Genomic DNA, 24,307 nt, shown 5'->3' with positions numbered 1-24,307 from the left:
TCCAGCTCCAGGGGACCTTTTAATTTTGTGGGCCCACACTAGAAGAAGGCAAACCTAGAAAACGATGTGTAAAACAAGTGAGTATAGTGCTTTCTGCACCATCCACTTCCGCATTGTCTTGAAGGTTGCCAGTCTCAGGATCGAGACAGGTTCTGCCAGAGGGCAGGTCTAAGAGACTCAGGGCAATGACTTTTCTCTAATTGGAGCCATGTAACACAGCTAATTTAAAAGCTAATTTAACAAACAGCAGCACCACTTCCAAGAAGCGACACAGTGTTTCTTGCAGCATTAACTATCTTTGCTGTGACTGTATTGCAGCCAAATGAATGTGCGCTGCCAGCACCCGTGTCCAGTAAGCAGCCTTGCTGCTTCTAGCTGGGTTGTTATTCTTCAGGAAAACTGCAGACACCTATTACACATGCTGATAATTTAATAACTGAATATTAAAAATCTAGGCACTCCTATGCAAGTCTATCAAATATGCTGAGCACCTGTGGGTCAAAGCTGGCTCTGTGTTTAGAGGAGGGAGATGCTTTTCATACAGAGGAGATCTTATCAATCCACTTCAATTTGTTTTCCATGATGAAGTATGTCAAGACATAGCATTAACTTCGTTTTAGTGCCACGTGATCTGGCTATCAGCAGTAACATACATGCGGATGTGTGGTTTATCAAATGGTGGTGCAAGTTTGGCCACAACAGCCCCCAGCAGCGCTACAGGCTTGGGGAGGAGGGGCTGGAGAGCTGCCAGTCAGAGAGGGACCTGGGGGTGTTGATTGACAGCTGGCTGAACAGGAGCCAGCAGTGTGCCCAGGTGGCCAAGAAGGCCAATGGCATCCTGGCTTGTGTCAGAAATAGCGTGGCCAGCAGGGACAGGGAAGTGATCTTACCCCTGTACTCGGCACTGGTGAGGCCGCACCTCGATGACTGTGTTCAGTTTTGGGCCCCTCACTACAAAAAGGACATTGAATGACTCGAGCGTGTCCAGAGAAGGGCAACGAAGCTGGTGCAGGGTCTGGAGCACATGTCGTACGAGGAGCGACTGAGGGAACTGGGGTTGTTTAGTCTGGAGAAGAGGAGGCTGAGGGGAGACCTCATCGCCCTCTACAGCTACCTGAAAGGAGGTTGCAGAGAGCTGGGGATGAGTCTCTTTAACCAAGTAATAAGTGATAGGACAAGAGGGAATGGCCTCAAGTTGCGCCAGGGAAGGTTTAGACTAGGTGTTAGGAAGCATTTCTTTACAGAACGGGTAGTCAGGCATTGGAATGGGCTGCCCAGGGAGGTGGTGGAGTCCCCATCCCTGGAGGTGTTTAAGAGTCGGGTCGACATAGCACTTAAGGATATGGTGTAGTTGGGAACTGTCAGTGTTAGGTTAATGGTTGGACTGGATGATCTTCAAGGTCCTTTCCAACCTAGATGATTCTGTGATTCTGTGAAGTTCAAAATGCCTTTAGAAACTAAAATGGATGCGTGAGGGTGAGCCATGCCAGGGCAACCTTGCTGTCTCTGAGCTCCTGTCAGCGGAACTGCAAAGTTCATTTCACCCAACTTTGTTGTATCTCGCTCTTCTTTTCCCTTAGCATGGACATTCATTATTCAAAGTAGTTTTGAGGGCTTCTGGAACAGGCCCATGGGACAGTAAGGTGGGCGCTTGGTAACTTTTAACTCTCAAAACCGTTGGGATTTACTGAAACTAACAAAAGTAAAAATTCTTACTGGGACAAATCAAAATTAAATTGTGTTGATCAGACGTTGTGGGTGGATATTTGGGGGTTTGCTGGTGCTTTCCGGGGTGGGTTGCTCTGCTGGGGCTGCTCCCAGCACCCTGTGGCCCACACAGGGTCCCGTGGGGCGGACCAGGCCCCGGCCTCGCCTCGTCGCTCCCGTGCGGCGCCGCCTTCGCCCCTCATGGCGGGGTTCCGAAATGAAGGGGAGCGCTTCCGTGTTGGGGGGCTTGGCGGGCCTGGTTCCTTGGGGCTCCCTGGCTTATCATTCGGAGCTCAACGTAAGAACTTTAAAAGCGTTAATTTAAAACGTTCGATGAAGGTACGGAGGCGTCGCGCGTTGATGTCGCACCCCCGCCCCCCCGGAGCCACCCCACCGACCCGACGGGAGACAAACCCACCCCCGCCCCGCGCCGGCTCGCGGGCTCCGCGCTCGCCCCCTCCCTCCCTGTGGCCCCGCCCCTCCGCGCCGCGCGGCTCCCGGCGGCGGCTCCGCGCGGTGGCCGCCCCGCTGCGCGCGGCCGGGCGCGGCCATTGGCTGGGCGGCGGCACGTGCCGGCGGGCGCCGTCTCTCCCCGCCGCCGCCGCCGCCGCCGCCGCCCGTGAGGCGGGCAGCGATAGGCCGGGCTGGTGCGCAGGCAATCTATCATCCTCGTCTCCCGCGGAGGCAGGGATCGCGCCTGTCACCAGTATTGATTTCAGAGGATGGACTAAATTTCCTAGGATTTCCATTAAGAATTAAGGGGGAAAAAAAAGCTCTAAGCACGCAGGGTAGCCAGGCAGACATGGATATGAGATGGCACTGTGAAAACTCTCAGGTAGCTTCTTCTCTCACAGGCGATGCAGAGCACAGGCGAAGCACTGCAGCATGCAGGGTTTAAGATACCATTAGTCTGACAGCAAGGAGGAGAAAGAAAAAAAAAAAAAAAAAAAAGGCATTTGCACCGATTACTGAAAATGACTTTTTTTTTTTTTTTTTAAATTAGAATATGTCTCCTTGGAGATTGCATGTCATTAATATTAAGATCAAATTTCTGCACGATATCTGTTTTAAATATAGAAAAGCTTTTAAATTGGTTGGGTTTTTTTGTTGGTTTGTTTTTTTTTTTTTTTTCTGCTCCAAGAAAATAACGCTTTGGTACCCAGAGCATGGATGCTTCTGTTTTTTCTCTTCTGCTTTTTTAAACAATAGAGATGGTTTTTAGCATGTTTGCTACAAATGAGTCTAAAGGAAAGGAAAATTGAGAAGAATCAAATAAAAGCATGAATAAAAACTGCTTCAAATAGTTGCCAGGCTGCTTTCTTTTTAATAATCTAGCAATTATTTTGGCTTAAATGATGCTTAAACCCTGACCATGCATGCTTTTCATTTTGGCTCAGAATATGCGTGTATGTGTGTGTGTATGTATGTGTGTATTTGTTTTGATTTTTTTTCAGTGAGCATTTGCACAACTGGAATTCCTGTGAGTTATATGCATGTTTTGATAAGAAAAATTGCATACAAATGAATGACTGTATCTGATTGACTAATATTTCATGATATATAATGCAAAGTAGCTTCATTTTTAAATGAGTTCATTCTAATCTTCTGGGGGAGGGTAAATCGCTGCATGTTTATGACAATGAAAGTGTTTGTGTATTTTTTAAAGATTGATTGTTTATTTGCTTGTTTCTAACACTGACGAGCAAGGTTTTTCATTTATTTATTTATTTATTTATTTATCAATAACAAACCTCCAAGGCATCTAATTTAAAAGAGCATCGGTTACAAAGCTTTCCGTATTACCTGAAAACAAGCAGAAAGGTATGTGTTTGTGTGAGAGCCCTCAGCTCCTTTGGGGAGGTGCGTGATCTTTTCTTGCTCCTCGTTCTCCCCAAGAAGAGTTAAAATGCCGTGGCACTATCGCGCCTGCGTGCACCATGGGAATTCTGCTGGCAAAACCAGGGCTGGCACCAGGTGGGATGGGTGTATCGCGATAGTGAGCAACGAGGGTTGCCAAAAGAGGTAAAAAGGCTTTTAAAGCGAGGAAGCGGCAGCTTCTATCTGTACATAAATGTCTAATTTTCACCTCATTAGATAGAAAGTAAAAGGGAAAAGCTGTTCTGATACATTGTTTTCTTTCAAATGAATCAGAGGATAATGAAGTGGGGGAGATGGTTGTTCAGATTTATTCCAGTTTACAGGTTGTAACCACTGTGTTGAGAGGATTTAAGGTTTTGGGGGGCTTTTTTCCTGTCTGTGAAAAGGTTACCTGATGAATTGGATCCAAGCTATCTTAATTTTATTTTTTTTTTCGGCAGTTGTGGGGCTGAGGATCAAACCTTTGTACCTTTGGTGTATCGGGTATATTGTGTAATCCTGTTCGCGTTTCTTAGCCGGGCTTCCTCAAAGTTCTGCCATTAAGCCATTTTTTTAATTGTATGCATTTAAATCTCTTAATATGCAATTCTGTAAAGCAGCTCTGCTCTTACTGCTCTGGGCTAATCTGTTTTTAATCGGGTTTGCTATTCCCATAGCATCTTTCCCCCCCAAAAAATATTTTGTGTGGTTGTGAGAGTCTTCCCATGCCAAATGGTTCTGGCCTGTTGGTATCTTAGGCCACTATTCAAGTTCAGGCTGAAAACTTTGTGAATTGAGTTTGCCATACCCAGCTCTGTTCCTAGTAGTCTTCCACATCACCTAGGCATCATATATAATTTGACACAGCTGACAGCATCTACTTAGAAGAAGCTTAGGGCTGAGCCAGAGTGGAAATTGAATTGCCTCTCAACTCCCTAATATTAATGATCCTTCCAGGTCAGCACAGGAATAATTGCCAGGGCAGCCTGAGGAATTGTCCATTAAACCTGCCTAGATGGTAGCTCACCTGTGGAGAGATGCATCCGGATAACGTCTACAAAATGAATTCCATTTGCTTAATATAAGGTCTGCTAGAGTTATGAATATCTCAAAAGCCAACATGTAGTCTAAAGTTTAATATCAAGTGATTTTTGTGGTATTTTTAAGATTGATTATAACTAAGGCTAGGCAGATTTGCCTTAGATATGTCTGAAAAAGAAATCCACACAAAAATCTCGTTGGTGGTTCTAGCTTGAAGGGTGAGCCTGTATTTCTATAAAGGTATAGTTTGATTTAAAAACTTGTGGCATAAAGCAAGAGAAGAAACATTCTTGTTGTCCATGTTCTTTAGTCCTTGAGGTATCTGCACATTTAAAATAAACCATTAATCAGTCAAAGTTTGTACACACCAGGGCAACCTGATTAGTTGTGCAGTTGGACCTTTAAATCCAAAATCAATATTTAACAGGAATTCAGAGAAGACAAACAGCCTAAGGACAATGTTTAAAAACTCAGCTGTGCTTTATGTGTTGGAGTAATGCTGATTTAGCAAGAAATCCCAGTCATAGTGCGAGAGGGTTTATTTTTGACCTTGCGCATTTGAGATGACATGAAAAGTTAAGAGTTGTCAGCATGACTTTACTGTGAGGAGGAAATGCAGAGGAGGTTCAGCCATCCTCTGTTGCCATTATGAAAAGTACCCACGTGGAGTACGAAAGAACAGGGGTGCACAGAAAAGACTAAAATACCGATGCTTCAAAATAAAAATCACGTTCTTCTGAACTTGCTTCTGTACCAGGTAGATTATTTAACAAAAATACCATCATGAGGGTACTTTGGTGACACAGATGAGGGAACAATCTAACCTGCTGCAATCCAAATGGGAAATATCCTCTAGGAGATCTTGGACCACTACCAGTTCATCTGTCCTCTCTCTCTCTTCACAGCTACTGAAAATCACGGTGGTTTTTTCTCAATGGCCATATGAACTACAGCAGCTCCATGTCGCAAAAGGATTTCTCACTCTGCTGTGACATCCTTCTGCCTTGGGTCACCCATTGCCACTGCTTAGAGCAGTTGTTTCCCCTCCTTAGAGCTCTTTATGTCTTCGCACTGTTAGAGATGTTGTCACAGCTTGGTTGGGTTGTGTGTATATAAAGAAATCATCAAGATAAATAGTTGAACATCAAATTCAGTCTTAGCCAAGAAGCTTGACAGTTGGAACTTGTTGATAAACAGTAAATGAGTTTCGTAACTTTTTGGTTGACATTTTCAATAGCTTGAAATATTTTATCGTTATTTTTAGTTGTGTATATTAATATAAAGTTTAGTCATGCTATTTGTTTCATGTTACTAATTCTTACGAATTAGCTAGGTTCTTTTCAGTGACTAACTGATCAGCTTTTCTTACACAAAAAATAATTTTGCACTTGTTTTGCACATTCAGCCACTAGTAACATTGAATTGCTGGCTCTATTGTTCTCTCTTTGTTTTTACATTTCTGACATGTTTTTTCCATCCATAGGGTGTTTTGTCCTGCTCTTGCAAGCTGCTCTGAGCAGCAGATCCTGGTAGGGTTTGACAAAAGCATGAGAGGTTGCTCTCATGGGGTAGCTTGAATGATTACAGTATTTTGCTATGCTTTTGTGCATTGCCTCTCTCTTTTTATCTTTGTCTACATCTGATTTGTACTTTGGTTTTCCCTCTATAGTCACACACAGTTAAGTAGGGCTAATCCTTATTTTCTGATTGTATCTTGCAATCTCTTTTGGGTGAAACTTCAGGTAACGCCTCCAATCTAAGTACCATATCAAGATGAGACAGAGCAGGGGCCGAGGGCAAAACATCCACTCAACAGCCCTTTGAAAGGGTGTGGAATGACTGTACCTCAACAGGCAGCCAAAGAAACCCTTGCAGTTACTCGTCCGTAGTTCCTCCAAAGAAATACCTGTTGGGACTGTTTCTGTGCAGCCCACGTGCCATGGCTGGGTTTTTTTTGATGGGATGCTGCAGAAGACATCAAATTACTGTTCTGTGTCCATACATCCAGATTGTTACTAGCAAGAAATACTGCTTTTTTCTCTCTATTAATGCATTAGACTGCATAAGGGAAAAAATGCATGCAGCCTTTAAAAAAAAAGTGGAAAAGCCAGAAATTAGGAAGTGTGTTTTGTATGTGCAGGAAATCTGGGCATTATGGACACACAGGTTAGTTCTGTGCAGCAGCATGGGTGGGTTTCCAAAAAAGGTGGATTTAGGGTGAAATTCTGCCATCCTTAAGGTCAGTGGAAGCTTTGTCGTTGACTTTAATGTCAGTGAGATGTTATCCCTGGCAGAAGTCTGAATAGCACAGTCCAACTAACTAAGGCCATATGAATTGATTTCTAAACCTAGCTATCTCTTGGTTGATTGTTGCTAAAAGTATCTCAGAAGTGAAGTGGAAAGTGAGCAAGATGGTATTTGCACGAAAATGATTCATTTTAAATTCCATCTCATGAACTAAATGATTACTTGCCAGCAAAGAGCTGGGAAGCTTTCAGGTGGTAAGGCATTTCTCACGCTGATAGTCTGTAACATTTAGGACTTTGGAACACCTTCTGGTTTGAGTCTGGCTGTATGTTTTTGGCACAAATCCAGAAATGAATCTAGTTAAGTTGTGGGCTTTAGCACAGAGTAAATTGCATTTCTTGGTCACAATAATGTTAGGACCTTGTTTGCTGGTTTCTCTAAATTGGCTGTGGTACGGCTGCAAACAGATAAAAACTAAACTACATGAAGTAAAGACTTAAAGTATTTTCTTTAAGTTTCCACAAGTATTTGTTTTTTCTTTCTTGTAGTTCTTTTTTCCGTTTCCTATCTATTTTCAAAACTCCTTTGCTAGTTCACTCTCCTTGGGAAGGCTACACCATCACATATGCTGTTGTTACTTTATTCTGTACTGGAGGCTGGGTGAGGTGCTTTGCTCTTTTGTGTTGTTTAGTCCTGCTTCACCTTAGTCATTCAGGGGTTTTGCTGGATTTCCAACATTTGTCTGTGAGGTTATTTGAACTGTTAACCAAAATGACTAAGTTAGCAAAGCTGGTGAGCAAGTTCAGTGTCAGGAAAAAGGTGGTTAGAGTCCAGGGCTCTGTGTCTGCACTATGACCATTACCAATTTTTACAGGCCCCTCAAAGCAGAATAGACACCTGGGGCACAGCTGAATTGAAGAAGTGGAGAATGGCTTTTGGTTTTCATCTGCTTTACCTTGCATGACCAAAGGGTCTTTAAGAAATGTGTTGCCCAGAGAGTACATAGAAAATAAGCAAATGTACATTATTTGTGTAGAGTATATTGTACAGTAGAAGCAAAAATGAAGTTCATCCGACTCGTAGGAGCAAAGCATATTTGTGAATTCCTCATTCTTGTTACAGTTGCTTAGTAGCAGGGGTATGACTGTGAATGAAAAGTCACAATTTTACTTTACATATAACACAGGTATATTAAATACTGGAATGAAATGTCAGTAATGTACCAAAGATGTGGAATGAGTAGAATGGAGTTTAACAAAGAACAAACCTCTGTCACCTTTCAGAGCAGTGAGGTGGCAGCAAGGAGGGGATGCAAGACCACTCAGCCAAAATCACAGCAAGCCAGTAAAAAAATCCCCTCCGGTAAGCTCCACTCCCAAATGCAAATATGTTATGCGAGGTTGATGTCAACGTCAACTGCCGTATCCTGGGCAAGCTCACTTCCCTCTGCCCATGCCAGCTTCACAGTGGTTTGCAAAGCCAAGCTAAAAATGTAGCTTGTGATTTCATAGAGGATGTCCATCTGCACCGAACAGCCTGAGCAGCCCCGGGCCCTCGCCGGCAACTGCGTCTGCGGAACTGCCACATCCCACATGAGCACCGGTGACCAATTTCAGCATGCGTGGCATCAGTGCCAGAAATAACTCTCCTCTCGTCCTAGGGCACTGCACCCTTGTTCGTCTTCAGGCTTAGCCCTGAGAAACACAGTTTGCATCCGTTAAATGAGTTTAAATTCAGTCTGGACCAGTGGGAGATCTCCGCAGGAGTCCCCTGGCACGCTCAGTGCGTGTTGGATTATGGTTGCCTTGTTCAGTTTTGGTTAGGAAGAGCCTTCACAGGAGAGCCTTCCTGTTTCTCCTCTTTCTATTTATTGAATTTATTCTAGCTACCTTAACAGACAATAAGATGTTTCTGCTAACTCTTGCAGGGGTCAGGGCGCACGAAACAGCTAAGAGAGAATCAGCGTGATTTCTTTCTGCTTGTATCTTAAGTGCTAAATTGCTGGTTGCACCATTTTTACCTAGAGGCATAACAAAGTAAGACCCCATGTTTTTCCATAAGCTACACTGACAATTGTCATCTTTACAAGCCCTAACTCTTCCCTTTGAAGCTTTACCTGTGCAGAAAATTTCTATCGCTACATAATTCCTCTGTCTGCTGGGGTTATCTAGGGAATAACATAAGTAAAGTTGTAGCGGAGACATCTGAAAAGGCTGCAAAGGCAATCTTTGCAAAATACTCCTTCAGGGTTACTGGTGATGATGTGTGAGGCAGAAAGGATACAGATTGACATTCAAATCTCACTGTTTTTGTGCAGCAGACGGTTACAAAGGAAATAATAGCAACTTTTAAGCCCGTAGGAACGTATCTGTCACTTTGTCTAATCTTTGTTTTCTGGCAGTATAAATAGGCGACTGAGATGGTCAACCTAGTTCTGAAAAAGTCTGAGACAATGTTCTTGCATCCAAACTGTATGTAATATCTGTTCCCCATTGCTAGATACGTGATTCATCTGAACCAGGAAAGAGCAGCAGCTTTTATGACAGTGGGAGCATCCTTCAGTGCGCAGCCACTGCAGGATGAGGAGCGCTGGCAGCTGATCCATGACCCTTGCTCCTGCCATGCATTGTGCTGAGACTGACTTGACTGCTCTAGTAGACTTTGTGTTATTCTTTTTATAGCCTGGTATCCAGATGGCTTCAGGGATTAAAGTCAGCTTTTCAACTTCAGGTACTGTTGTACCTGGAAATAAAGCAACTGAAAGTAACCTGTGTAAATGATCTAAAAATACAGTGGGAAGTGACTAATTCCCATTGAAAGCCTACTTCAACTGTAATTCATTTGAGTTCCAAGAGAAGATTCTCATTATTTGTGATTAATTAGACAGAACCATCTGAGATTACTAAATAATAAGATGACCCTGGAAAATAACATTATTCCCCTTGAATGAACTATAAGCAGCTTCAGTTGTTTATCAGACTATTAGTGCATGACATACGCCTGTACTACTGATGAGCTATAGAGAACAAAATGGAAAGATGTTGCCTTAGCCATGTTGATAACTAGAGTAAGAGCAGATGAATCTGTGAAAAATGTTGGTTAAACAACGTTCTCTCACAATGTGGAGTTATTCATGGTGTTATTCAGAGCCTGACTAGAGTCTGCATCTCTCTTAGCCAAGGGCTTGGCGTTGTGGGTCCTGTTCTTTCTGGCCCTACTTCCTTGTCAAATCAGTGTGCGAGTGCAGGAATACTAGTTTGAATGTAGAAACTCCTGTTCCTTTATTTCTGGGACCTACACGTCCCTCATTAATTTATGCATATGCCAGATAATTTCTAGGTTTTAACTGAATTTGAGGATCCAAGCAAGAATTGAGCAAAACAGTTATTAATCACATTATTATGGCATTTTGGAGAAAGTTTGTGTCACTGTTTAACTAAGGCACATTCATTTCATGGTGAGCTTTGCAAACTGCCTTTTATTTCACATGGTTTTATACTAAAACATTAGTGCGGTTATTTTCAGATATTAAAAATAATTCTCTTTTCCCAGGAATATTCTCTATTGGGCTTTCCTTCAGCCCCAGAACAGGACATCTGTCTAATAGAGGGCATTGGGAATGACAAATAAATTGTGTCTTAAGTTGAAATTATTCTGAATGTTAAAGTTGACAGCCTAATAATCAAATATGTTAGGAAAAGTGTAATCATGCTTGCATTTTCCAGGTGCCATTTGAGTTATTTTCAATTCGATGTTTTGCACGTATGTGTATGACCTGAAATGAGTCAACTATTCAGTAAGCTACTTCTTTGGGCTTGTGTGGACTTTTTCCTCCAGTGAAAGTTTGTTAATTTGGAGGTAGCATTTCTTCCTCCTATGAATGGTTTTGCATGGACGTATGCTCAGTTGTATTAGTGCTGATAACTGAGAGGTGGAAGAGTATTCTTGGAAGAAAGGAAAGGCAGGAATATCCTGTGACCCTTGCAAAATAATTGGGAGTGGGAGTTAAGGAAACTACTACATGTTCTATATATGCTGAGTTTTATCTCAGAGGGTGTTTCTGCAGGTTAGACACTGATGCCAAATATGGTCTTCAGACCTGTGGCGATTAGTGAGGTCAGCAGTCAAAAAAAGTTTTTTTTTTCTTCTTTGTAAATTCCTGTAGACCTAATGGAAATGTTAGTAACTGCGCAAGTTGCTGGATCTGATTTCCATGTGAGCTGTTCTGGCTCTGAAATACTGGAAAGGATGCTCCGGTCAGCGGATACTTTCAGTCTCCAAAGAAAGAAGAGGAGTTTCAGTGGGGAACACTACCATAACACATGCACAGAGGTGGCATCTGCATTCAAACCACCGATGCTGCTCTTTGTGCTGGCGGCCTGATTTTGGGCTGTAAGCATGGTGTGTGTGCTCCATCCGTGAGCTCTCTGGCTGAAGGAGCTGGCCAGGTCTGGATGCTGAACTGAGGAAAACGCTGGCTTCATTCCAAGGATCTCTAATTTTATCAGGTTGTCTATACGAAGCAGGTGGCTGACTGACTACCAGATACATTTTAAGAGTTGAGTTTGTAGTCTTTATCAGGGAAGTTTTGTTTATCTCGCACTGCAGAGGTCAAATCAGGGGAAACAGTGGTTCTCTCCTTACCATCAATTTCATGCCAATTAAAATCTCAAAATAAGAATCTTGTAACTGTCTCTGCTGCTCTTGGTAATGCAGTCTCTTCTTTTTATTTTTTAACATTTACAGGGGAAGACTGAGTGTCATACTCAGATTTCAGAACCAGCGCCCCCCTGAAATGTCTGGGAGCAATACTTGCTTCTTATATCTGTTGTTTCTTTCTGGCTGTAAATTCAGCTGAGCATCATTGCGTCTGTCCCTGCTGCAAACCTGCTCCTCTGCAATTGCACGCTGGCCGGTAGCTCACATGCACTAGTCCCACTTAGAGCCATATCAGTATAAAGGGGAAGGGATCTCAGTGCAAAAGCCTGCCTTCAGTATATTTTTAAAACAAAGCAGCCAATACACTATAACTATCCGTCTGCCACTAGGATCTTGCAAGCCTGCCAGCTTTGATTCCTGCCTTTGCACACCATGCCCGTGAAGAAGGCCCCCTTCCCAAGGTCACACACCAGTGTGCTTTCATGCTCAGAAAACTGATGAAGGGTTATTCAGAACAACAAAGTGAAAAGTCTCTGAAAGGACTCATCCCTCAGCAGGTACTTTGAATCTTGCATGCAGCCGTGGGGTACAGCTGTGGAAGTCACAGAGTTATAAATTAGCCTTGTGGGGACAGCTAATTGGCAGCTTCTCCTTCAAAACGAGACCCTTTTGTGCTGTAAGTGTGTGTGTGTATTTTCATACTCGGGCAGAGTTGCAAAAATATTTGATACGTAATCTCCCTTTTTTTCTGCAGTGATTCAGCTATGGAGGACAGTTTATGTATTTGAGAATGATCATAGATAACTCTCAGCCCTGATACAAAGGGAAAAGATTGTATTGGAGTAATCTAATTTCAGGCAGAATTTCTTTTTTGGACAGACATGCTACCCCGAACTTTCTGGTTGGTACCATCCTCAAGAGCACTCCATAAAACAGCATAGTAAACACTGATTAATGTCTTGGAGGTGGTGGAAGAGAGGATTAAATAAATTGTAGAAAGTTATAGTATTTCTTATATGAGCCAGTGATGGGAAACCAGCCTTGGAAAGTCCTGTAGCCCCTTATAAAAAAACAACCTAAGAAGACTAGGGCATCTTAACCTTCCAGAAAGAGCAAAACAAATCTCTTCAGAGACTTTACAGTTTATCCTTGTGGTATTCTGAGACATGAGGAGGATACCCGAGTTTTACCAAGTTCAAGATTAAACAGATAAGCAGTTGGTGTCAATCTAGAAAGTACAGGAGTTGTGTGTTTGTCCCCAGGAAGGGCTGTAGTGATGCTGGAGAAGACTGTTAAATACTGTTTATGTTTTTCCAAAGCCATAACAAGAAAGAACATAAGCAGGCATCAATTGGGCTGGTTTGTAGAGGAGTGAAGGCAGCCTGGAGAAGCTGGTAAGTAGCTGAATATGCAGTTGGTTGATGCCAGAGTTCACCAGAGAAGACAGAGGCAGGACAGGGTGGGATCTTTTCACGATACATCTGGTGTTTATCTGTCAGGTGCTGTTGTGCTGCTGAAAGCAATGAGTTAAGAAAAGTTGCCTGATGGAGGGAAGTTTCCTACCTGTGAATAAATAGGCAGCAAAGAGGCCAGCTTGCTATCACAGCTGAGCATGGAAAAGCAGAGGAATATCAAACTCAAAATAAAGAGATCCAAATAACTGAGATCCAAAGTTTTCAGTATCAAGAGATCCATTCAACTAGAGAATTGAAAAGATGATGCTCATTAAAATTGGTTTCTTATATCTGTATGTGTATTTCAGCCAACCTTTAGAAGATGCGTTAGAAACCATTTTGAGCGTGTGGCTTCTGAGATGCGTCAATAAACATAAGGCATTGGGGGAGAGGAGTTTGGGGATTTGAAAATGAAGTCAGGTTTTAGCCAGGTTTTTGCCAGGTTTAGTTAAATAGGTATCCCTTCCACTTTGCTCACCCAATGTAGTCATTAGGAGCTGTTTATATTAAATGTGAAAATTATGTGGTAGAACCTGAAACGTGCAACTAAACTGTTGGAGCCTGAATTTCATAAAGCCTATTTTCCATGTCAGAAGTAACATTGCAAAGGAAATGATGCAAGGTAGACTGGGACATGTATAATTTAGCAAGGTCTTAAAACCTTTTGATACAAGACTTCTTTGTGACAAAAAGGGCTGAAAACCTTATCACTGCAGGGATTGAGTTTTCTGGAGGTGAAGGAGGGTAGCGAGTTGGAATTGTTGCAAAAGCTCTGTGATACTCTGTGATTAAAGGGCGCTAAAGTGTTACCTGAAAAGAAAAGGAGGAAGCTGGAAGAGAATGAGGTCTGGGCCAGTTTTGCTGCAGGCCACGACCTGCAAACAGAGTTAGGGTTGGGAGGGCCTGTGGAAACTATACACCTGTGAGAGTACTTGGGGGAGGTCACATTTTGAGGTGTGTGTTGATAAGATGGGTAGGCACAATGACACAAAAAAAAGCAGCTGCCAGAAAGAGGAGTGGGTGTTTGCACATATTCTGGCATCTGCCTTCATGCTAAAACAGCAGCAGGGTTGGGAGTTAAACTGGGAGGGAGTTAGTGGTGCAGGCTGGAGAGCTCTCCAGTATGAATGTAGCCTTACACACCAAAACCCTGTGATGAGGAGAAGAAAACCCTTTTTTCCCCCTTTTTCTTCCCTGCCCCCTTTCCCCCCCTCCCTCTTCCCCCACCTTGGGGAAGTTACAGGTGATGATTTGCTTGCCTAGATCAGTGCTTCCATTTTTTGTTGCCTGTTTGCTTTTGGGGAGAGGGGGAGTCTATCAGGTACAAATTTTGGAAATCAAATTTCACCTTGCTATTTCTAAACGAGAAATAAATGGATTAGTTGAATCTCCCAATATATAGAGTCTCACCCATCACGGGCATGGGAGAAATGCCATAGCCTTTTCCATCTAGCAAACTTTCAGTTCAGTTAAGAGAGACCTCTGGCTGAAGGCAGGCAAGTCTAGCTCAAGACACAAATTTTAAACAAAAACTCGTAAGTGGTTCATTCACCCGCACAGGGACTTATTCATAGTTACCTAAGCTGAGAACGTAAGACTGAAAAATAATTTCTGGGTTGTAAAGTCCAGTCTGTTTCCGAAGTTCTCCTCTAGCAATACAGTTTTAGATGGACCTTTCTAGCAGTAGATATGTATTAGAAGTCTTTAGGTGGGAAAAAATGCCCAGCACTGCTCATTTAGTCCTTTAAATTAGTTGTTTAGGAATGCTGAACAGTGAACATATTTTTCTATTTTATTTTTCTATCATTTTACTAGGCATTGTTTTAATATAGCAAGACCCAAACAAATTGCAGGTACAAAACATAAGCATAGACAGTTACATACTGTAATGAGGACTTGCATTACTAGTTACTGACAGAGCCCAAGCTAGATTCTTGTTATTGGACATTTTTCAGATACTTCTTCCCTGACACCAGCAATTTTCAAGTTGCTGATGCCTTCTTCAGCATTGGTGTTTTTTAAAAGTCATCACCATTTTGTGTTTGTTATAATAATGAGAGTAAAACATTTTGGAGGGCAGTAAAGGCTACATGATGTGTTCTAGTTCTGCATACTTGTGTTTCAAAATGTTGACAAAGAAGACAAAGAATGCTTAACCCTGACAGTGTCTCATGACCTCTAGGGTGGCCTTTCACAGTCATCCTAAGGAAGACATCCATTAGCTGAGAAATATTACTGTACATGAACTGTGTCATTATCTAGAATAACCATGTTTTCTACCGAAGTGGCCTGTTAGTAACAGTCCATTTATTTAAGAGGATGTCTCAATAATAGTGGGACTGACCAAATAATCCTAATCCAGGGGCCCCTCTCTTAATGGTTTGAACTTCTGCAGAACCTGTTGAGGACATAGAGGCTGGTAGATCTGCTGGTCTTTATCCAAGCAAAATTCCCTCTGGCAGCAGTGGCAATAATGGCAATAGTGGCAAAAAAAGACTTAAAGACCCACTTAGTGGAATTACACCAGAGGAATTCACACTCGCTTCGTAAAACTTAAATCCAGTTGACATTACGGGAGGGGAGTAGAAGTGGGAGATTAATTCAAAGAGCAATTAGGAGGAGAGTTTGTAAAGCAGTTCTGGCTTTTTGCTGTTTGTTTTTGAAATTATTTTAATTGTCTTTCATTTAAGAATGTTGAACCTTTAATGAAAATGAGAAATTGGATGCTGCCATTAGAGGGGAAATTGCACTCATTACAAAGAGCAGGCTTGGATGCAGGAGTTGGTGCACAATGCTGAAGCCACTTTTGTCTTTCAAGGAGTTGATTAAAGTGGTTCTTGCCTTTGTGAACATCTGTGCATTTTACACAGTAATGCAAAATATTCCTTCATCTTTTTTTTTTTTTTTTTTTTTTTAAATATCCCATGTTTTAATATGTGTCCTGTGGTGAACAGCAGAAGTGGTATAGGTCAAACATAGGCATTCCTGTTTGTCATGGTTAACATCCATAATCTCTTCAGTGCCCAGTATATCTTAGCCCTTAACAGGTATAACTATAGGTGTTGGCACTTTTGAAGCTTCACTGGATTTCTGTAGAAGAGGGAAAGAAGAAAAAAAAAAAAAGTTGGTTCCTGTTTTACATAAATGTCTTTCCACTTTGGCTCTCCACAGTATAAATTATGGCATGAAATATTGATTTGTTGCAAGGCATGGTTCCGTAGCTTATTTGCTTAACTCCTGCAGTATTTTAATGAAAATCCAATTTGATTTTGACAGGTTAGGGTTGTACTTTTAAAGGCAAAGTGGCAGATTTGTAGATAGTAATTCCTTGAAGAGTGATTATAGAGACAGTTGCTTATATAATTACTGCATTATATGTATGTTACCAGTGTTACATGACATTAAAATCAGTCATTAATCCGTATTCTTATTATCCCCAGTAGCTAAAAACACAGGGAGTGAGAAAAGCAGCCCAATCACCATGAGAAGTAGAATGGGTCCTCGAAGGAAGTCATGACTATTTAAGAAAATAAGATACCATGTCTGATGAGAAGGTTGCATGCATGTATTTCTGAGATTCCGGAATTCCACTTTGCGGATAATTTTCTTATCTAGAATAATTAATGCTAGTTGTTGCTTGCATGTTTCTATGTTTTAATGCTGAGCTGCGGCTGCTGTTGCAAAACTACTCTTTTTCTCTTGGGCATACCAATACCGGCCCCAGGTCTCAACTGTCTACTGAGGCATTGCAGCTCACACCTCTCCAAACTAAAGTGGCTCTCTTATCAGATAAGGTGGAGCAGGAGGGGCTAAAAATAAAGCATAATAAAGGCTCTTGGAGGTCATGGGTGATTGCCCTATGTAAAAAGAAGCAGGGAGACTTAAATTAGTTTTATTTTGCAAAACATCAAGCTGTATAGGTGGAAAGTGGGTTGAGTGCTTGGACTTGGGACAGAAATAATGAGTTTACTGACTCTCTAGTGCTTGTATAGTCCTTTGCAAGTTAAAGTGGCAAGGTTAAAACCATTGCATGCAGTGCACGGCATCTCTAGAACTGGATCCTTCTTGATGTGGGAAAGGCAGTGCAGACCTTGAAGTTAGGACCCGATCTGAAGCTGAATACAACCATATGAAAATACTCACCAGTCTTTGAATTGACACTTTAATGAAGTTTTGAGTCATAGAGCAGTGGCCTATGTGAAAGCAGCTGTGAAATGGTGATTGTATCTTTCTAAACACTGAAGTGCATGGATTAAACACAGAATCTCCCCCAAACACACACATGCTCACTCTGCCTGTTTTCTAGTTCACTGTGTACGAGAGAAGAATTACATATTTAGTCATTTTGCTCTTCTGCAGGTAAGATTACGCTTTCTTTTAAATTATTCTTTTTTAATTGGTGGTTCAGGTGCCTGAAACAACAGAGCAAGTTCAAAGGTTTATCTGCAAGGCTAAGCGTTTGCTATGCTGGGAAACGCCCGTTGCTTGAGCAGGTTATTGTTTGAACCGAGCAAGTTTCAACCACTGTTAATTAGCTTTTGCACAATTTTTTTGTTTGTTTCACAGTAATTTCTCTGGTGTTTGCTCCGTGCTTAACCAGGTAAAGTAAACATTAAATCTCAATTAAGATTGCTATACTCATCAAGCAGAAATTCTCAGTAGTATTCAGTTCCTCCAACCACTGCTTTCAGGAAAGCAACGGTGTTGTTTTGCATGAGATGGCTGCGTTACATGCCTACAGACAGTGGACAACAGGCTTTTACCTAGTCCCTTGAATATGGCAAAATATGCTGTAACAGATGTGCTTGTGAATAAAATATTCTAGCAGATTAATTGAAGGCGTGCTTGGGTTGGGCGAGTTGTGTAATGTTAAGGTGTCTCTTTAACATACGGAGCATGTTTGGAAAGTACAGTACAGCCTGAGAAAGCGTGTAGAGACAGACTCAGCCTACTGCAGTGTTATAAGTAACAGATGGTATCTCAGTGTGTTTCATACGAACCCCACTGAGATTGGAAAACCTGAGTGCTGGGAGGGGATCCCTGTATCACAGGGGAATTAATTATCTTTTAAAAAAAGGGTACAATAATGGAAAAGTAAGGCTTTTGTAACTTTAATAAGTAACAGAGGAGGAGGAACCCGTCAGCATCCATAATAGAAGAACTGGGAATTGTGACAACCCCTCTCGTGCGTGCACAGGTTCCCAAATAGCAGGCACTTGCAGGGGAGAGGGGTGACCGCTGAGGGTGCCCTCTCCTCTCGTCATCGTGTCCACGTGCCGACTCTCGTCTGCCATCTGCGCTTGGGGGAGCCAGTTGGACCAATACGCGTGGAAGCAGTGGATAATTTCTTGATTCTTCACTGAAAATGCACCCAACGTAGCCATAGCAGGGGACAGCCAGGGAGTAACTGTGGTGTGGGACAGCGGCTGTGCGTGTCTCTGCCTGTCTCCGTTGCTGGTGCAAAATCTGGTGCCATGTTTCCCTGGGGAAGTCACGTATCTCCGAGATCGGTGAGAACGCATTTGTCACTGCCTTCATTAGCCTGCAAAGAGGGCTGCCTTGCCATTTGCACTACAGAGAAGAGCCCCGGCTCATTCATATTCAGGCAGCCAAGCCCAGGGGGTTTCAGGGGATGGGAGTTTTCGGCATCACACAGAGTCACACTGGGAAATGCCTGTCCAAAATGCCATCTCTACGTTTCATGCCAAAGATTGACCGGGAATATGTGATGTGTGTCACAAAAAGAGTAATTAAATTCTGTTTTCAAGTAAAAGATAAATAGGCAGAAAGACATAGACTTGTTCACCTGGTTCCTCCATATGTTTCTGGAGCACAGCTTTTGCTGGAGAGCCTTGAAGAAGTAAAAATGATATAATTTTGTCTGTTCAGTGAGCTGAATTATTCATTTTAAATGAAAATATTTATAATCATGCGTCAGAAAATAAGTGTGATTTCTAGGTAACTATGCCTAATAAGAACCCTGTGGTGTGAAATCTAGTCTACGGCTGCTAAATAGTTATCCATCTTAAGGCTGTGCTGGCCTATGTGTATTTTTAGGCATCCTATCAATAAATATTTTATAAAGTGCTGCAGACAGTCAAGGGAGGAAATGTTCTGTTGCAGAGGAATCCAATTGCAGGTTCCCCATAAAATGATGTGGTTTATAGGGTTTGATATCAGATACAAAAACAAGGATGTTGTATAAAATGCATCAGATGTGATCACTGAAGAAACCCCACTGTGTTGTGAATAATTTGTGATCTTTCAAAGACAACTAGAAGGGCTCTAAGCAGACTGTGTAGTGATAAATATCAATCTACATGTGTTCCTCTATTGATGGAAAAAGCAATTCCTTAGTTTTATTAACAACAAGGTCAGATTGGTGGTAAAGGAAAAGAAGACAAACGATCTTTATTGATACTTATGCTACATGTTTAATGGAGAATAAATTTTGCAAGTGCTTGCTTTAATTGCATATGCTGTTGCGAGAAGTCTACCATTTCCAAGTCAGCATTTGGGGACTATAATCACCTCTTGGAGGCTTCGCTACGGCGTTTGCAGAACTTCTGATTTGCGGCATCATGCAGTGGTGGCACTTGCTGCATGTACATTTACTGTGTACATGAGAACCGCCTGATGCTCGGTCTGCTTCTGTTAAATTGATGCAGGGGATAACAACCTTCCCGAAGTACAAACTGACATGTACAGCTGAGGTTCAGCTGTTAGTGTAATCTTATAATGGCAGATGTAACTTTCAGAGCACAGTCACTGAAAACACCCCCTCTGCCAGCATTTGCTGTGCCTCACTGAGCTGAAGGAACACCTGGTCATGGAGGAGAGATGGCAGTAGGTGCGGTGCAGCGCTGCTGCCGTGCTTTCTGCTCAATAGCAGATGGGAGCCGCCGGCTGGGACCCCTGTCCTGCCTTTAGGAAGCAGAATACCCATTCCTCTCTGATTACCCATTTGGAGACTATCAGCCACCCCTCTCTTCATGGTGGGTTAGTGCCTGCCTTTTCCTTGAGGTGCTTTCCATGTAAAGCCCTCTTGATGTTGTTCAATCAAAGCTGAGCCATGGGTGCAGAAGGTTTTAAGGTGAAGAAACCGGCCGCTCGCTCTCTGTCCTGCTGTTTTGTTTGGAAGCTCTTGCATAAAGCTGCAAGTGTGGAGCTATGCATGCCAAGGTGATCATTTCTCTTGAAGGAAATCCGTAACCAAAAAAAGATTTAAGACTCAGGGAAGGCTTTCATTTCTGTCGTTTTTCCAGTGATAAAATCCATATGAATTAGGAAAATAGCAGCCATCTAATGGAATATATGCATTTCCCATTGCTATCTCAGAAAAGAAGGATTTTCTGAGTTCTGTGTTGTTTTAAAAAGCTAGGACAGGACATTTGGAGTTTTTATGTGTTTACAAGCAAATGGTAGGGTAGGAGAGGGCATGACAGAAGGCTTTTGCTTGGATTTACAGCATTACAGGTACCTGGTATTGTGGCTAATAAAGAAAACAGGAGCCAAGTTTCAAGATTGCAGAAGAAGAAATAATCACTCATTGTCAGGGTGTCCCCCATATTACGGGGTGGGAGTTACAGATGAGTTTCCTAGACATCTTTTCCCCACTCAGTAAAGCCCCGGGGACTGTGTAGATGTCTGTATTTCTGTCACCTATCAAGAAAAATGTACTTTTAAATGTCAGCTCATCCTCTCCTCATCTATTTTTAATGCGGAGAATTGGTTAGGGAAGCTAAAGAGCAGCTCTATACAAAACTGCTAATTATTAGTATCAGTTACCACTTGTTTTATTGTTTGGAGTTTAGAAAAAATAGTAATAAAAAAGCCAAGGGTTGACAGGGCAGCCTTTATGCTCTGAAAACAAAGCAGGTACTTCCAGACTGAGCATTAGTGTATGTCAAGTGCATTTTAGAAAATGGCTTTGCTCTATTACCTATAAAAATACTACAGGGAGTGGCTAGCCTACTCCACACATTGATGGATGAGGTTAAGAAGTATGACTTTCGTGTGTTGAAAAGGGCTCATGGATTTTATTTCAGGACAATAAACCAAAGATAAATGATTGCTTTGCTCAGACAGCACTCAGTTATACGTAGTTTTTTTCTAGGATTTTCATCCGCCCAAATATCTGAGTGTAATTTGCATAAGTAGATATTTTATACCTACTTTAATTGAGACGTTGCTGCAGAAGAAGGCTGGAAAGAACAAAGGAGGGAAGCTGCAACGTTTTTGTTATGCTGAAGCAAAATATTAAGACATGCTGAAATATGTGTATATTAAGTCGATAGACTGCAGATACAGGGAAGGAAATGTGAAGAAACTGCCTCACTGTGTATCTGACAGAGTTTAGCGAGAAGCTTTGTCATTTTGGTGAGCAAACGCAGAACATAGCCAGGTCCTCTGTGGCCTTGTTTTATGTAGGGCACTCACTCTGTACCATGATGGATCTTTCATTACCAAAGACTTCATGTGAAATTAAGCATTATGCACTCCTAGGACCCATCCTGGTCTGGCTGCTGAAGCAGTTTTAAAAGTAAAAGATCTATTAATAAAATTAATTGAGGATTAAAGAACAGTAGGTTGAAGAAAGTGCTTCTAGCTGGCTGAGTATATGACTTGAGCACCCCAGAGGGTCTGGTCTGCTGAGGTAGTTTGTCCGTTGTCTGTGAGTTTTATGTTAATAGATGGCTTTGCTAGACTGAACTAGCTGCAAATCTAAACCCTTCCAAAGTCTGGGATACTTTGGCTCTGAGGTTTTGATTTGAGGCCTGAAGCTGCCCATTAATATCACAAGCATTGCACAGTTGCATTTATTTTTAATGAATGTAGCCAGGAAAATTTAGTTTAGCTGAGCAATGAAGTATTACTAAATGGACAAAATACATGCAAGGGTGATTCAGATATTTCTGCTTTATCTGCTGCTTGGGCTTTTGAGAATACTTGAATGTTGCATTTTCACACCCCTCATTTATGCTGAATGGTTATAAAATTTTATTTCAATCTAAGTTTTTTTGCTTTGCTTCTAAATATTAAACTGATCTTAAATAACTGCTATTCAAAGCAGACCCCATTTGAATAATGTATTATGCACAATAATTCAGAAATTCTAATTAATTGCTTTTAGAATATATTTATATAACTTTGACTTCATGGAAAAGAGCAGTTGAAATATCTAACTGAATGCATAAATGTAAAGAGTTTTTCTGAACATGATTAAATATTAGTAATAAAAACTATTCTTCCATTTCTAGTTATTGGAAGTACATCACTATAAGTAATTTACAACTCTTACTAGGTTACAATAAGCATCAGGCAGTTTATATTCTGGTTATGAACAGCATGCATGAGCTGAGCAGTAGGCTTGAGAGCTAAAATGTGACTGGCGCACGTTCCTACAAATAATTGCTATAGCAACATTATCATAGTGTCTGAGATCTGCCTCCCTTGGGTTCACACCTGAAGTTTTCTTTACGGTGAAACAAAATGCCTTCTCAAGTTGAAAATACTGTGTAATGGTGAGGGCATTGATGGCTTTTGCTTTTTTTTTTTTTTCCAAGTAATTACATTTCAAATGTTGAGAAGCATAATGGAACATTAGGGGAAATCGTTTGCTGTCATAGTGTCCATTTATCATGAAATTCAACATTGTGTGGCTCCTTCCATACAATTAATCTCTGCAAATTGGTGCGATCAGGTGAAGAAATTCTCTGTGGGCGGTCTCACCTAACTCGTGGAGTTTTTCCTTCTCTTCATCTGAGTGCTTAGATGTTACATTAATGTTCTGTAAGAATCAATCAAAATAAGGTTTCACAATTGTTATTTCTCTTATTTCAAATTGCTGCACATTGTGATGTAGGTTGTGTCTCTGCTTATTAGGAGCTCTTTGACTCAAAGCACTGAAATACAGCGTTGCATACATATCAGCTTTCTTGAGAGACCCTAATAATGCACCTTGCATTTATATAATATCTTTTTGGCCAGATTCTGGATCCCAATTCCTGCTTTGTGCTGTTGGATAAAACTAGCAAGGGATGCCCCTAATGGCAAAGAGTGCATCACAGAGCAGCCAAGGACCCAAACTCACCTGTTTGGGGTCACAGAGTAAAACATTCGTCTGCGTCTGAGGACTATTTTTTCTGCTTGGTAGCTGATCCAGGAGGAGGGGGGTTGAACAGACCTTTTCGGGCAGTTTCTGCAATCCTGTCCCTTACAAGCAGCTCAAAATCTGGGATATAAGATATATGATGATGTTAAGTGAAGAGTATTACTCCATTATCATTATGAGGAACAGAGAGCAACAGATGAAATAATTTCACCCTGGGTCTCAGTGAAGTCTGAATGATGACTGCAGAAGGTAGAGCACTGAGGACAACAGAGGACTTCCATCATCTGAGCTGGCTAATTAGAAGGGAGGGAGAAAGAAATTTCAGCAGGGAGACAAAGGTGAGCAGAGATTGTAAAAAATGGATCTTGCAGTGATATTAGGGAGAAGAGAGAGGTCCCATGCTCCAAAGGACAGACCTCAGGAGAACAGCAGTGGAGGAGGTTGGTTCCCTTGTGTAAGACCAAAGAATACTAAAGACATGAGAAATCAGTGATGGGCAATGTGTGAAGGTAGTTTTATAGCTTTGTTCAGATCTAAGAAATCAGGGGGAATCAGAAATCTGGAGAATCTAGTGATTACATATTTTTCTAAAGATTTAAAAAAAAAAAAAAGGAAGAAAGAAAAAAACATCTCTCCGTGCTACTAAGCTCAGCTACTAAGCACAGCTACTAAGGTGCTGTGCTACACTGCCAAAGGGAAAGAGACAGTATCAGAGCTTCCTCAGACTCCTAAAAGCTTGAGAGATTTGAACATGACCCTTCGATGGCCGTCCAACATGAGGAACTCGGGGTGTGCTGACAATGACAAGCTGCCTGGATGCTTGATGTTGAACCAGTGGGAGAAGGATGGAAATAGTCTTATTTAATTCAGATTTTCTCATACATTGGTCTGCATTGTTTCGGTTGTGCAGTTTGCTCTCCTGACAGCAGTACGTAGCTGTTACAGGGAAGAGAGCTAAATCTGAAGAGTTGAGGTGTACTGGAGATTGCTACGCAGTCAGACACATCGAGCGTGTCAGTGTGAGTGTAACAGCCCCCATAAAGGGTCTGACACATTGTGTTGCTGCCATCACACAAGTATAGATGAACCAGTGCAGTCTGACCACTTCAGCTCCTCCTGTTGACAAACAGAGTAAAAACCATGGGCTGCCTGGAGGTAGCTTATACTGCCCTCCAAAGCTGCACAGAAAACTTCTGGTCTTTTTCCCCAGCATAAATTTATCCACCTG

The 24,307-nt window shown here is 41.9% G+C and overlaps 1 protein-coding gene across 38 annotated transcripts in view; it reads left to right on the top strand.

The window, feature by feature from the left end:
- The window catches only part of NRXN1 (neurexin 1), a 735,374-nt gene that overhangs the window by 676,610 nt on the left and 34,457 nt on the right, over nucleotides 1–24,307 (top strand). For 2 of the 38 annotated variants that reach the window (XM_074863994.1, XM_074863993.1), the window contains exons 1-2: nucleotides 2,587–3,187; nucleotides 3,466–3,528. The exons of 30 other annotated variants lie outside the window; for them this stretch is intronic. In XM_074863994.1, the coding sequence (XP_074720095.1) occupies nucleotides 3,080–3,187; nucleotides 3,466–3,528 (171 nt within the window). In that variant the 5' untranslated portion in view covers nucleotides 2,587–3,079. Of the gene's footprint in view, nucleotides 1–2,373; nucleotides 2,543–2,586; nucleotides 3,188–3,465; nucleotides 3,529–11,978; nucleotides 12,069–24,307 lie in introns of those variants that run through there. 6 more of the 38 variants (XM_074864001.1, XM_074864000.1, XM_074863996.1 and 3 more) reach the window with 4 other exon arrangements.

The sequence above is a fragment of the Strix uralensis genome, chromosome 3 (genome assembly GCF_047716275.1).
Source record: "Strix uralensis isolate ZFMK-TIS-50842 chromosome 3, bStrUra1, whole genome shotgun sequence".
In the NCBI taxonomy this organism is placed as follows: Eukaryota; Metazoa; Chordata; class Aves; order Strigiformes; family Strigidae; genus Strix; species Strix uralensis.
Note: the sequence above shows the minus strand (reverse complement) of the source record. Positions and strands in the feature narration are given on the sequence as shown.